This window comes from Seriola lalandi, unplaced genomic scaffold, assembly GCF_002814215.2.
Source record: "Seriola lalandi dorsalis isolate HSWRI2012SDOR001 ecotype SW California unplaced genomic scaffold, Sedor1 jcf7180002054995, whole genome shotgun sequence".
Lineage (NCBI taxonomy): Eukaryota > Metazoa > Chordata > Actinopteri > Carangiformes > Carangidae > Seriola > Seriola lalandi.
The window spans coordinates 196,162-208,661 of NW_019525544.1; the positions used below are offsets into that span (position 1 = coordinate 196,162).

General features: G+C 41.0%; 3 protein-coding genes across 3 annotated transcripts; 1 reads left to right on the forward strand and 2 right to left on the reverse strand.

Annotated features, from left to right (window-relative positions):
• Nucleotides 1-9: 9 nt before the first annotated feature.
• Nucleotides 10-1,547, reverse strand: LOC111647433 (claudin-4-like). The gene has a single exon (XM_023397034.2). It carries the CDS (start codon nucleotides 1,343-1,345, stop codon nucleotides 710-712), a length of 636 nt encoding a protein of 211 aa, XP_023252802.1. The 5' UTR covers nucleotides 1,346-1,547; the 3' UTR covers nucleotides 10-709.
• A 1,150-nt stretch (nucleotides 1,548-2,697) lies between these two features.
• LOC111647428 (claudin-4-like) lies at nucleotides 2,698-3,720 on the reverse strand. Its single transcript, XM_023397028.2, has one exon. It carries the CDS (start codon nucleotides 3,548-3,550, stop codon nucleotides 2,906-2,908), a length of 645 nt encoding a protein of 214 aa, XP_023252796.1. The 5' UTR covers nucleotides 3,551-3,720; the 3' UTR covers nucleotides 2,698-2,905.
• Nucleotides 3,721-9,974: 6,254 nt separating this feature from the next.
• Nucleotides 9,975-11,861, forward strand: LOC111647421 (claudin-4-like). Its single transcript, XM_023397021.2, has one exon. It carries the CDS (start codon nucleotides 10,311-10,313, stop codon nucleotides 10,980-10,982), a length of 672 nt encoding a protein of 223 aa, XP_023252789.1. The 5' UTR covers nucleotides 9,975-10,310; the 3' UTR covers nucleotides 10,983-11,861.
• The last annotated feature ends 639 nt before the right edge of the window (nucleotides 11,862-12,500 follow it).

Genomic DNA, 12,500 nt, shown 5'->3' on the forward strand with positions numbered 1-12,500 from the left:
CACGAAGCGTGTGAACAAAGACACTTTATTTCTGGTATTTCAATTGGACAGTTGACAATTGGAAGTCCAGCAGTGATCATTGTGTCGTCATAGATTATAGATAGATTTTAAGTGTACATTGTCCAGTATAATAATAATAATAATAAAAATTAGAATTTTCAGAATTCTGCATTAATATTTGTTTTCACAACTTCTCTGTGCAGCAACCTGTGCAATAGTTGATATAAACCGGAGCCATTACAGATGTTTTACATCACTTCTTCAGTCTCAGTCTGCAATATTAAAATGACTCCTAAAAGTAGCTATGTAATTCATAATTAGAATAAAAACAGCGGAAATGTTTATTTATGAAAAAGAGCTAAGAGAAATACTGCCATGTGAAAACTGGTAATTGACAGCTTATGTCAGCTTAAGACAGGGACACACTGCATCTAAAAAGTCCAAGCCACCACACAACCAATCAATCATCAAGGCTTTTTGTCATCAGTACAGTTTAATGTGCTGCTGTGTCGTGTTATTAGATGCTCTAAAATATTTAAAAAATCATTCAAATTTAGAAACTGAGGGGAGGAAATGTTCCTAATCGACCAAACAGTGAAATGCAATTTAGTTTTCTTTTCTCTCACGTTCTTCAGCTTCAGCAAAAACATTTTTCAGCACATGAAATAGTTGATCCTCTTGAATATCTCAAGACACATTCTGCAGCCGCTCACACATAGTCCATGTGTGTAGAGGCGGTTCTTGCAGGGGTAAACTTGGCAGGTGCGTAGGGTCTCCCGTCTTTTGGGGGGCAGTTGTTGCAGAGCAGCCCCCCTCCCAGCAGCAGCAGCCCAGCGGAGCCCCAGCCGATATAAAGCGCAGCCCCGAGCTCCCTCCTCTGAGCTGCGATCACCAGGGGGTTATAAAAGTCCCTGATCACTGCGTGAGCTGACCACGACACCGGGATCATGATCAGCAAGGCGGCTATTAGGAAGATCACACCGGACACGATGCAAGCTTTGGCTTTGGCCACCTCATCCTCCATGCAGTTTGTGCACTTTCCTCCAACCACGGCCATGAGGACGCCGAACACCCCAACTATCACAGAGATGATCACCATGGCCCTGGCAGCCTGCAGGTCTTGCGGCAGGGCCAGCATGGAGTCGTAGACCTTGCACTGCATCTGACCCGTGCTCTGGACCACGCAGTTCATCCACAAGCCTTCCCAGATCACCTGGGCGGTGACGATGTTCGCCCCGACGAAAGCAGTGACTCTCCACATGGGCAGAGCGCAGGTGATGATGGTGCCCAGCCAGCCGATGAAGGCCAGCAGTATACCCATCATCTGGAGACCTTGAGAAGCCATGGTTATGCCACTGCAGCCAGAAGTCAACTAGAAGTAAGAACAGATTGCTGTTTCAGAAATGTCCAAGTCTTGAAGATGATTCGATTCTGACTGCATGAGATCACCGCAGGCTTTATGGGTTGTGGGGTCTCACATACGCCACTCTCACAACTGCTTGGGCAAGTGTCCGCCGTGCTCTGATGCTCTGTGGTCCAACTGCGAGAAGAAAACTGCTTCCCGTTGTGGTTCAAACTTTCTGGGTGGAGTTTCTGTGCTCCCAGACAAAAGGGGGAAGGCTGAGACCTGATATCTACAACCCTTGTTTTCTCTCTCTTCATTGTTCCCACACATACGAGCTTTGTTACCCCAAGCAAGGCTTCAAGACTGGGAACAATGGCTGCAGATCCCACCTGTACTCACACACATACAAACACACACACAGACCCACTCACACAGGTTAAGCCTTGAGCAAACAAAAACTAGTTTGGGTCTGTGCATTCAGCTCAAACTGACCAGGAAAAGTTCCTTAATCCAATATTCATTTAATTATTAGGGAATTAACCCTTGAAGAGCCTTTTCATTTGTATTACAATTAAAACTTATCACCTTATATATAGGTTTGTGTGTTATATTAAGGGACTTTAAATGTATCATACAGACCACAGATGGATTCAGGTTATATTCTTTGTAGGAAATGTTTTTCACTTTAGATTAAATCAAGATCAAACTGACAACAAGTTGCACAACTTTACTGAGTTAGAACCTCAGTTAAAGATCACAGCAAACGGATGTGAATATTTCCTGTTAATGCAATTTTTGCTCTTCTCTTCATGAATGAAAAATGTGTCCTGAGAGTCTATATAAATCACAAATACCTTTGCCCGTTGGCTCACAGTTTGAACAAAGAGCAGCCACCGTGCCTCTTTTTTTCTGCCACACCTAGACCTGATCTACAGGAAAGTCAGACAATAGATGCTTCTCAAATGCTGCGTGGGTGAGAACCCTTGTTTTTGAAGGCAATGCCAGCAGTGAATGGACATTTATGTATCTCTGCAGGTGTAAAAAGTAGAATTAACATTAAAATCAGTAAATACAGAGAAGTTTAATGTAAGACCTCCGATAAAATGTTGACTTGTCCCACTTTAAGACTATTGAAGGAATTCTGCTGTGTGAAAATAAAAAGCACAAGTGATCTCAGTTTTGTAAACAAATATTTATTTACAGTTTAACCAGCCCATCATGAATCTCATAGACATGGTTTATAAAAACAACCCACATATACATGGCAAGAAAAGAGAGGATTTTCAAAATAAGACTGAGGTTATAGAGTTTGTATACTAATAAGAAAAGACTTTACGAGCAGTCATATTAACAGCCATACACATACTAACAAATGTGTTAACATATTGAATTGGATTTCCTCTTTGCGTGCGGTTCCTGTCCTGCTATCCATTTCCTTCAAACACTCAGGAGGAGTAACCTTTTGATCAGGCGACATCCTGAATTATCAACACTCAGTAGCACCAGTGCATCTGTTCCGGTAAATAGTGCTTTGTGGAAGCCATATACTGATCTCTAGTTTCACACATAGTCTTTCCCGGATGCTGGCGCTGAGGCCTCGGACCTGGCAGCTTTGTACCTTGCAGTGTAGGATCCTTCATCCTTATTGGGGCAGTTGAAGCAGAGCATCCCCCCTCCGATCAGCATCAGAGCAGCTGCCCCCCACCCGATGTAGAGCGCAGCGCCCAGTTCTCTCTTCTGGGCGCTGATAGTCAGTGGGCTGTAGAAGTTTCGGATGATGGTGTGGGCCGTCCAGCAGACGGGGACGAGGCAGAGGATCCCAGCTGCAATGAACATTACCCCAGATGCGACGCCCACCTTGGCCTTGGATGACGGATCCTCCACACAGTTGGTGCACTGACCCCCGGCTACAGACAGCAGGATAGCCAAGATGCCCACCACGATGGCGATGATGGTCAGGGCCCTGGCAGCCTGGAGGTCAGAGCTGAGGGCCAGCATTGAGTCATACACCTTACACTGCATCTGGCCTGTACTCTGGACCACACAGCTCATCCAAATTCCTTCCCAGGAGGTCTGTGAAGTGACGATGTTGCTGCCAATAAAAGCAGTGACCTTCCACATGGGAAGGGCGCACACGATGATGGCGCCGATCCAGCCCAGGATCCCCAGAGCTGAGCCCAGTATTTGAAACCCAGCAGACACCATGGTGGACAGCAGGTTTGTTCTTTGTTGTTCCTTCAAATGAACCTTCTTTCCCTTTTGCAGTGGTGACTTGAAAGCTGTCTCTGTTTGCTGCCACTCCTCTCTTGCAGTGACGTTGGCCTGTGTGTTGTTTGTGTCCTTCTGTGGTTCTGTTGGTCAGGTGAGTTTTGCTGAATGGGAGAGGACTCAGAGGAGAACAATACATATGGTGGAGGAGGAGGAGGGGCCGTGTAGGAAAATATCTCACCGTCATCAGTCCCTGCTCTTCAGGTCCACCCCCAAACTCCACAAACCCACAACCTGTTTACCCTCCCCCCACCCACCCTGCTTTACCAAGTTTAACAAAAAGAAACACGTGAAACCGCTTTGCGTGCACCTCTACATGCAAAATAAAACACACAATTTCAACACAATATAAGCATCTTGTTGAAGAAAAGATGGTAGCAGCAGATTTTGTTTTTATTTTTGAACATCGTCCTTCTTCATCTCCCCTCCTCCACCTCCAGTTTCACCTGAAGCAGCTGGAGGGTGGAGTCAGTCAACTTCAGACTGACCAAATATGGTCTTGTGCTCAGTGATGTTGTTCGATCACACCTTCAGAAACTATGGATGACATGTTGCTGGAGTCAAAATAAATGCCAACACTGTCAAGACTGGATACTATTGATTATCTATGACCAAGTATATTTTGAGGGACTTTCAGTTTACTACAAGGCAGGTGTTGAAGGGTGGATGGTGGGATCCTGATCCCTGCATGTTGTTCGGTTTAGGCAACGATAGCACTTTGGTTAAAGTCAAGGAAAAATCAATGCTTCAATTAAATGTGAATGAAGTAAAGACGCTTTAGTTGCCATCATCAGATACATTATTTCAAGAGCAAATACTGTGCAAAAATATATTAAAAATACCTTGTTAGTATTATTAAAAACCTGTTTCTAAGCAGTCTAACTTTTTATAGGTCTAGGTTTTCAATAGACTTTTGGCAGACATGCAAATAGTTGTGAAATATTACAAATCATGTCAAATTAAAGTTAAAATAAACACCGGCAGGAGCACGAGTCTCAATTTCAAATTAACTGGGAGCAACTGGCAAGGTAGTTCTTGAACACAAATTAAATTGATTTTTTATTCATTTTTTGCTCTATAACCCTCCAAAGCTGAGCAACTTGCCTCGGCCCTGTTCTCTAACTCAGCGCAGCTTCTGCTTCACATGTTCAGTTTGCTTGTGACAGTTCCTGAGAAAAACAGTGGAATGTGACAGAAACATAAGCGCCGTGGTTTCACAGCCTTGTTAGAAAATTAAATGATTACTGTGACACTGGTGGAGAAACAACACCGGGGGAAAAAGTTAAAAATTAATTTTTCATGCCAGATGTAAATGTTAATTCTAAACGTTCACACCTTTGATCTACAGTCACATTTCACTTGGACTTTGTGTCTTTCATTAGTTTCACACACACACAATCCAATCTTTAGATTTGCTCTTCTTTAAGCACATGATGAATGTGACCAGCTAAAAATAATAGAAACAGTTTGTTGAGGTTTTACTGGAGTTAAACTAACAGCCCTGTGGCCAGAGGTCGGCACTGTGTGTAAATACCAGCTGGAAAATATCTACTTGAAATTATTGGTATTTTTTTAATTCTTAGTGACTTTTTCTGAGTTATTTACTGACAATTTTCATCTCTAACAGCCTTGACATCAAAATTATAAACATTTATATTCTTGGATGTAGATGTGCTCGTATTGCATGTATTTTGCAGTATTCAGTATGTTTTCTTCTCATACCGTATCACAGAGCGTGAAAAACCTCAGTAACACACTGAGTCACATACTTAAAGTGTTTTAACTAGGAGACACACAACGTGCGAGTCATGTGACGCGTGCTCTGATACAACTCAGGGTGATCCACGAGAAATCACCAACGGGATTCAATGAGGTTTCACTGAAGTTCCATGAAATGCTGCACATGCAGACAAATGTGAACTCCTTCAGTCATCTTGTTACATTAAGAAACAGAATTACAAAAAAACTGGACAATTACAAATTGGACTTGATGTTTTGGGAACAATTAAAATAGGGTGAATGTGAGAAATGAAGAGACCGTGTGGAATGAAGGCGGAGGTCATCTTTGAGAAGAGCTCTGTTCTGTTCAGTCTGTGATCTGTAAATCAGACTGAAGGCTGATTGTAAGTGTGATCATATAGGGGAGTTTTGTTCACAGATTATCTCAGAAAACAGCTTGTACTCAATATTTAGTGAGATTGCTGTGGGCGGAGCAGGACAGGGTAACAAACAGGGGTCAGTTTAAGTGCAAGTGATATGATATACAACATATTTGACAGGTCTGGATTTTGTAACTTGTAAACACTGTAAAAACCTGACATCATATTTGTTTGACTCTTCTCTCTGCTATTCTTTGCTCTGCCCAAAGGGAGGCAGCAGCTTCTCTACTTTCTAATCTGCCCTGAATTTCCCTGGGAGAGTCACTGTGAGGATCATTTATGACTCACATGAAGAAGACAAGACCGAGACCGTCATTTTAGTTTCATGCAGTTTGTTTTGAACTTGTACATTTCATTTATATGCTCATAATGCAGCAATTCAACGCACAACTGTCTGTACTCAAAGAGAGAGAAGAATGTCTGGACGGTTGTTAAAGTGCGGCATCAAAGCAGCTTTTAATGTGTCCATAAATCTCTAAGCGGGCGTTAAATCCAAGGCTCTTTCAGAAGACTCATTACTTAGTAACAGAGAGTCCTGTTATAGAGCAGTATCACCACTGACCAGTGACCCAATAAAGGCTGCCAGTGGAAATCCCCATCTTTGGTCAGTTTGAAATGAAAGGCTGGTGATTGTTTGAAAAATACAAACTGGCATAAGTCCGGTTCTTTAAAGCTGCCTCAGTTTAAAACTATTTAATATAAACTTTTTTTTTTCATTATTTAGATTGAGGGTGTGACATGTTTATGAGGTCTGCTCACAGTTTCTATTACATTACGCTGCCACTCTTGATGATGATCGAAGAGGAGGTCTGTCAGTTTCTATGGTAGTTTTGCACACGTTTCATGCTCGTCTAGTAGGATCATTGAGCAATCTTTCGACACGCCAAGTATTTACAGACAAAAAAATCTAATCAAATTGTGGAGTTTGAGAAAACAACAGTGGTCCAGTCACATGTGAGAGCAATGAATGACTTAATCTATGTAGTAAAAGAGTCAAATTTTGTATCAGGAGTTTCACTATTATTCAAGCATTGCTTTGTAGGTTAAGTCCAGTGGTTTACTCATGTAAAACAAGCAATACCACACCATAAAAATACGCCCTTAAGTAAAAGTAAAAGTAAAAGTAGTGTCAGCCATATAAGTAGTAGCCAAGTATCAGCAACAAAATGTTTCTAAACATTTCAAAGTAAAAGTCCTCCTGCGTTAATGTTATATTTTTATATGACTGACTCATTATGATTGATTAATTAATGTGTAAGTGGTTTCATGATGTCATGGATGATTGAGGTGGAGCTGATCTGTTCTATATATATATATATATATATATGCTGCATAAATACTCACAGTTAACGTTTGTGTGCCCTGTAATGTTTTTGACCTGGGGGTGGACACGTGGGTCGGATCCAGAATAAATTTAAATCAATCATTCTGAAGCTTGTTCTGTTAACATTTCCAACACTGAAATCCCTCCCAGCATCAAGAAAAGATGTAAGATTAGGAATAAAATCATAGCGACACATTCTTATATGGTTAAGTCTAAATGTATGTATGTATGTATGTATGTACTCCAATTTTATACAGCTCTTCAAGGAACACAGTATCACTATATCCACTCTGGAAGGATATTTCATCAGTGTATTAGCCCCTGTATTTAGGTTACTATGATCATTGTGTTGGCAATAGTTGACCCATACTATCTATCTGAATTTCCCTGGGCAGTTACCCAAATAGATTAAGCTGTTATTCATACAGCATGCCCTCTGACATACCATCCCAACACACCCAGCTGGATTAGATGAAGGCTCATTTGTGTGTTTTTTCATGGCTGGTGAGGAGGAGGAAGAGATCACACTCTCACAAATCCACCAACGCACGAGAACAACAAGGAAATGGATGATGTTGCTGTTTACGGAAACCGATTTGTCACAGATAGAAACGTCCAGTGAAACTCCCCTCACTGTACAAATCAGTGGAAACATATCTGTGGAGTTGTTTTAGTACTTATAAGTAAAGTGCTTATAAAGAGTGATTATCTGGATGCCAGGGCAGAATTAAAGTTACATTATTTAAAAAGAAAAAAAAAAGTTTAAACAAATAAGTTGGATGTTGTAAAACTTTTGTCATTTTTACATTTCACATTTCAGTCTAATTCTATGGACCTTTCATTGTCTGTACACTCCCACATGGACTTTAGCTTTTTTCACTATAATAATAACTGTAGTGACATTGTTCCTACTGCTTTATATTGATCAGTGATATTTTATTTTATTGTAGCTGCTGTTATAACTAATCATTTAAATCCTGAAGCCCAAACAAATCTATATGTTTTATATTAACATAATATGAAAGGCGTCTCTGTGGATGGACTGAGATATCTGTTGTAGCCTCTTTAGCTGGTGAAATACAAAAGAGACATATCAGACTTTAATTTGTCAGGTGCAGCAATATGAGTCCAAATGAAAACTACCTTTGCTGTGTTTAGATAAGGAGCTCTGTTTGCTTTTATAAGACCATATGGCTGCATTGTCACTTTAAGCAGCTAGCTGGAGAACGCACTGCAATGGTCTGTCAAGCTGCACCCGGACCTTCAAATATCTCTTGTTTAAGAAAGAAACAAATAATCTAATAGTGTTGATAGTCAGATATGATTTGAGTTGTTGGTAGATAGTTTATTTCCTTCCTAAATACAAGCTAATCTCAAATAATCCCCTTTAATCAGGCTTTATCTTATCGCGGTTACTGGGTCAGCCATTCTTTAGCAGACGTGTTTGACTATAATATTGAAGTGTTATAATGTGTACACGTATACAAGATAAAAGTGTGTCAGACTGCGATAGTGGCAGCAGGTTCTGCAATGATCACCTGGGCAAACTGGCCAGACTCACCTGTGTATGGAGATATACAGTACATGGATCCACACTGATAGAGTCAATCTGACCTGATGTAAACAATAAACCAGAACATACGCTGACATGATCTCATTTCTGAGAGTCATTCAGGCCAAGCCAGTTCAGTCTATGTGAGGCGGGACTGAACAACACAGCGTCTGAGCTCAGTCTCTCTCAGAGGGAAACATTATGTTCACGCTGCTCTGCCATATAATAATCCAACTTCACTTTTCTTACATATTGACCAGCAATTTTGTTGTTTGCTGGTTCTACATTTTAACATTCCTGTGGAAACTGGCCAATCAAAGGCAACTTCCTGGTAAGATGTTTAAAAAGGACAAGTCTGGTGATAGTCTACTGAATATAATTCCAACAATTGATCCTATTGTCTGTGTATCTAAAGCCTGGCACAAAGTATTTCTCTGTGCCATAGACCTCCATTGTGTCCAAAATCTATTTTAAGACACAATAATAAGACACATTGTTGCACTGGGCGACATGTCGCTGCATTACAATGAACATGGGAGCTGTATATGTATGTGTGTGTATTAATCCATGGCTGAAAACAGTCCCCAACAACAACACTTATAACTCCAGTTTGAGTGATGGTTGCCGAAGTTAACATGTGAACATACGTGTTTGCTCCATTTTCAAAGTTACAGGAGTAAAGTTGGTTAAAAAAAAAAAAAAAAAAAAGCCTATATACCTATAAAGCATATTTTTAGCATTTCTAGTTCCTCATTAACTCAGATTTACAATATGACTACCTATAGACTGTGCGACCCAGTGGAGATGGTCCTGCAATAAAAACTGCAACATCATGTTTTACTTGAGACAATAAAATATGGCATGTCACAACAAAACTTAAATGAAGATTTGAAAACAGAAAAATACTGCTAAAATTTAATCTGTGCTAAATTCCTCTTTTTCTCTTCCTCTGTTTTTCTCAATACACTCCCTCTCTATGCAAACAAACACACATTCTCATTCTCCGAATACACACGTTTATTAGAGTACATGTTTGCACATCGGTTACAGTCTTATGTGGTCGCCTATGAACCACATTACAAGCTCTGCCCTGGCCACTCATTACCTACTGACAGCAATAAAGCAGACACACCCAGGGCTACCATGGGCAAAAGGTTAAACCATAAAAATACTCATTCGAAATAGCACACAAATGAGCACCAACACACCCAGGTGGTAAACGAGGCCAGTGCAAATGGACTCACCTGATTGGCTTGGTTTGGCAGGTGATGTCATGTCTTAGGAGGGCCTGACCACATAGTAATAAAACGATAAGGGTCATCGTCTGCTTAAGAGCAGCGCAACAGAGGAAAACAACATCTGAGCGGCCACGTACACGCAGAAGAGAGTTTGTGGAGGAAGCAGCGCACCGTGACAAGTCAACACTTCACTGGATTCAGGAGTAGGTGCTTACCTTGAGGAGGAGGCATACCTGGTGGACCAACAGGAGCTTGAAGGGCAAAATCAAGAAGGCCTTCAGATATTTGTCGAAACATACAAGAAGGAAAGGGAAGCAAGGAAAACTGTGAGCAAGAGAAAAGTCAATAGGAAGGAAGTGAGAGGAGAGAAAGGACAAATAAAGGAGCTTTTGATCCACAGAGGAGACGTTTGTCTGGGTGAACAATGGTTTCTTTTGGACTTGAAGTGGTCGGTGTCACCCTGTCAGTGCTTGGCTGGGCGCTGAGTATAGTCAGCTGTGCTCTGCCAATGTGGCGGGTGTCTGCCTTCATTGGGGCCAACATCGTCACAGCTCAGGTGTACTGGGAGGGCCTGTGGATGAGCTGCGTGTTCCAGAGCACGGGGCAGATGCAGTGTAAGGTCTATGACTCCATGCTGGCTTTACCTCCGGACCTGCAGGCCGCCAGGGCGCTCACTGTCGTATCCATTATCGTGGGTATAATAGCTCTCCTCATCTCCATGGTGGGAGCCAAGTGCACCAACTGCATTGAGGACGAGGGCGTCAAAGCCAGGGTGATGGCTGCTTCTGGGGGGGCGTTCATCACGGCAGCTCTGGCACAGCTGGTGCCTGTTTCCTGGTCGGCACACACCATCGTAGTCGAGTTCTACAGTCCGCTCATCCCCTCTGGACAGAAGATGGAGATCGGGGCAGCGCTGTATCTGGGTTGGACCGCTGCAGGCCTGCTGATGATTGGAGGGTCCATTCTTTGCTGCAGTTGTCCTCCACAGGAAGAGAAACCAGCAAGGTACAGTGTGCACCCGCAGAGTCGTGTAGCGTACTCCGCCGCTCCGAGGTCAGTGGCTCAAAGCTCCTACACCAGGAAGGACTATGTGTGAGGGAAGAGGACAGGACCATGGCGGGATTATTATTATATTTTCACATGTATCCTGCTTATTTGTGCATGTTCGAGAAATGTATATAAAAATGCATCTCATTGATTATTACATCGGTTCAACTGGAACCAACTGCTCACCAGAAAAGGATGACTAAATCCAAACCACATGTTCTTGTGCATATTTAGGATCATAAATGTGTGTAGATATTTTTTGATGAATGGATTTGTTAGTTCTCTGCAGTTGTTTACATGAAGCCATTAGAGCAGAGGGAAATCATCAAATTTCAAAAAGCAAAAGACCAAATGTGGTAAAAGATTTTTGGAATATGTGATTATTGTTCAGTTCTGTGAGGAGACTTTGGTTTCCAAGTAAAACTGATATTTTATATATTTATTTGTGCTCATAACATTTGGATCCACTGCTGATGTTCCTCATTGTACTGATCAGCGTGTACATATGAAGTTTCATATTAATATTATATTATTATTATATAAACAGAGACACTCGTGTAACTGTAATGAGCTTTCAAATGGCTTTTGTTTTTTCTATGTGAATAATATTGTTCTTGACATAGGCCGAGTCACAGATACGAAACATTACACAGCTGAGCAAAATGGAGCTTGCTTTGGGCTCCAACGCAAAGTCAAAATGGCGGCGTAAACTGTAAAACGGCTGAGGGAAGTTCAAATCAACATATGATATATGATATGAAATGTGATTTTATTTGTTTCATCATCTCTATAACATTTCACAGCCTTTCGTGTTGCTGTGTTCAGACATTTTCTACAATATTGAAACTTTTCTGTGGCATGTGTTCTGTTGTATAAACATTATATCGGTTTGACTTTTATTAAAAGGCTTTGACTTCGTGAATAAAAATGTTTTTCGATCTACTGAAATGATTAAAACAACTTAAAGATGGAATTGAGATCTTTACTGTGAAACAGGTGAGACTAACTTATATAAAATTTTTAATTAGATAAAAGGCACATATGATAAAAGGTGATAGGTTGTTATTCCAAATGCTGTATGAATAAAAGATAAAATTCAAATGAACACAGTCATCATAACATTGGAAAACAAACAACTTCAAGACAACATGAACACAAAGTGAAATACACAGAATATCACGTGTACTCATTCTTGAGTTATTTAAACTTTAAAACAACTTTAAAATAACAGAATGAAATAATGTTGCTGTTGATGTTGTGCAGAAATCTGACGTAATGGGAGGGAAGTCTCTTCTGTTCGTTGTCTTACTCCGTCTCTGTACCACAGATACCAGCTTTTTCCTGTTTTGTATAGTCAAATTTTCCCTCTGTGTTTTGGCAGGTGAGCTCAGGTGACTTAACATGACCTATTTCTGTTTCCCGGAGCAACAAGTAAAATTGTTAGCACCAAAATATACTTTAAGTACCAACAGTGAAAGAACTAAAGATGCAGAATAACAATGATTATTGGATTATAATTATTTATGCATTCAGTGTACATCACTTAATTAAAGATGGGGCTGATTTT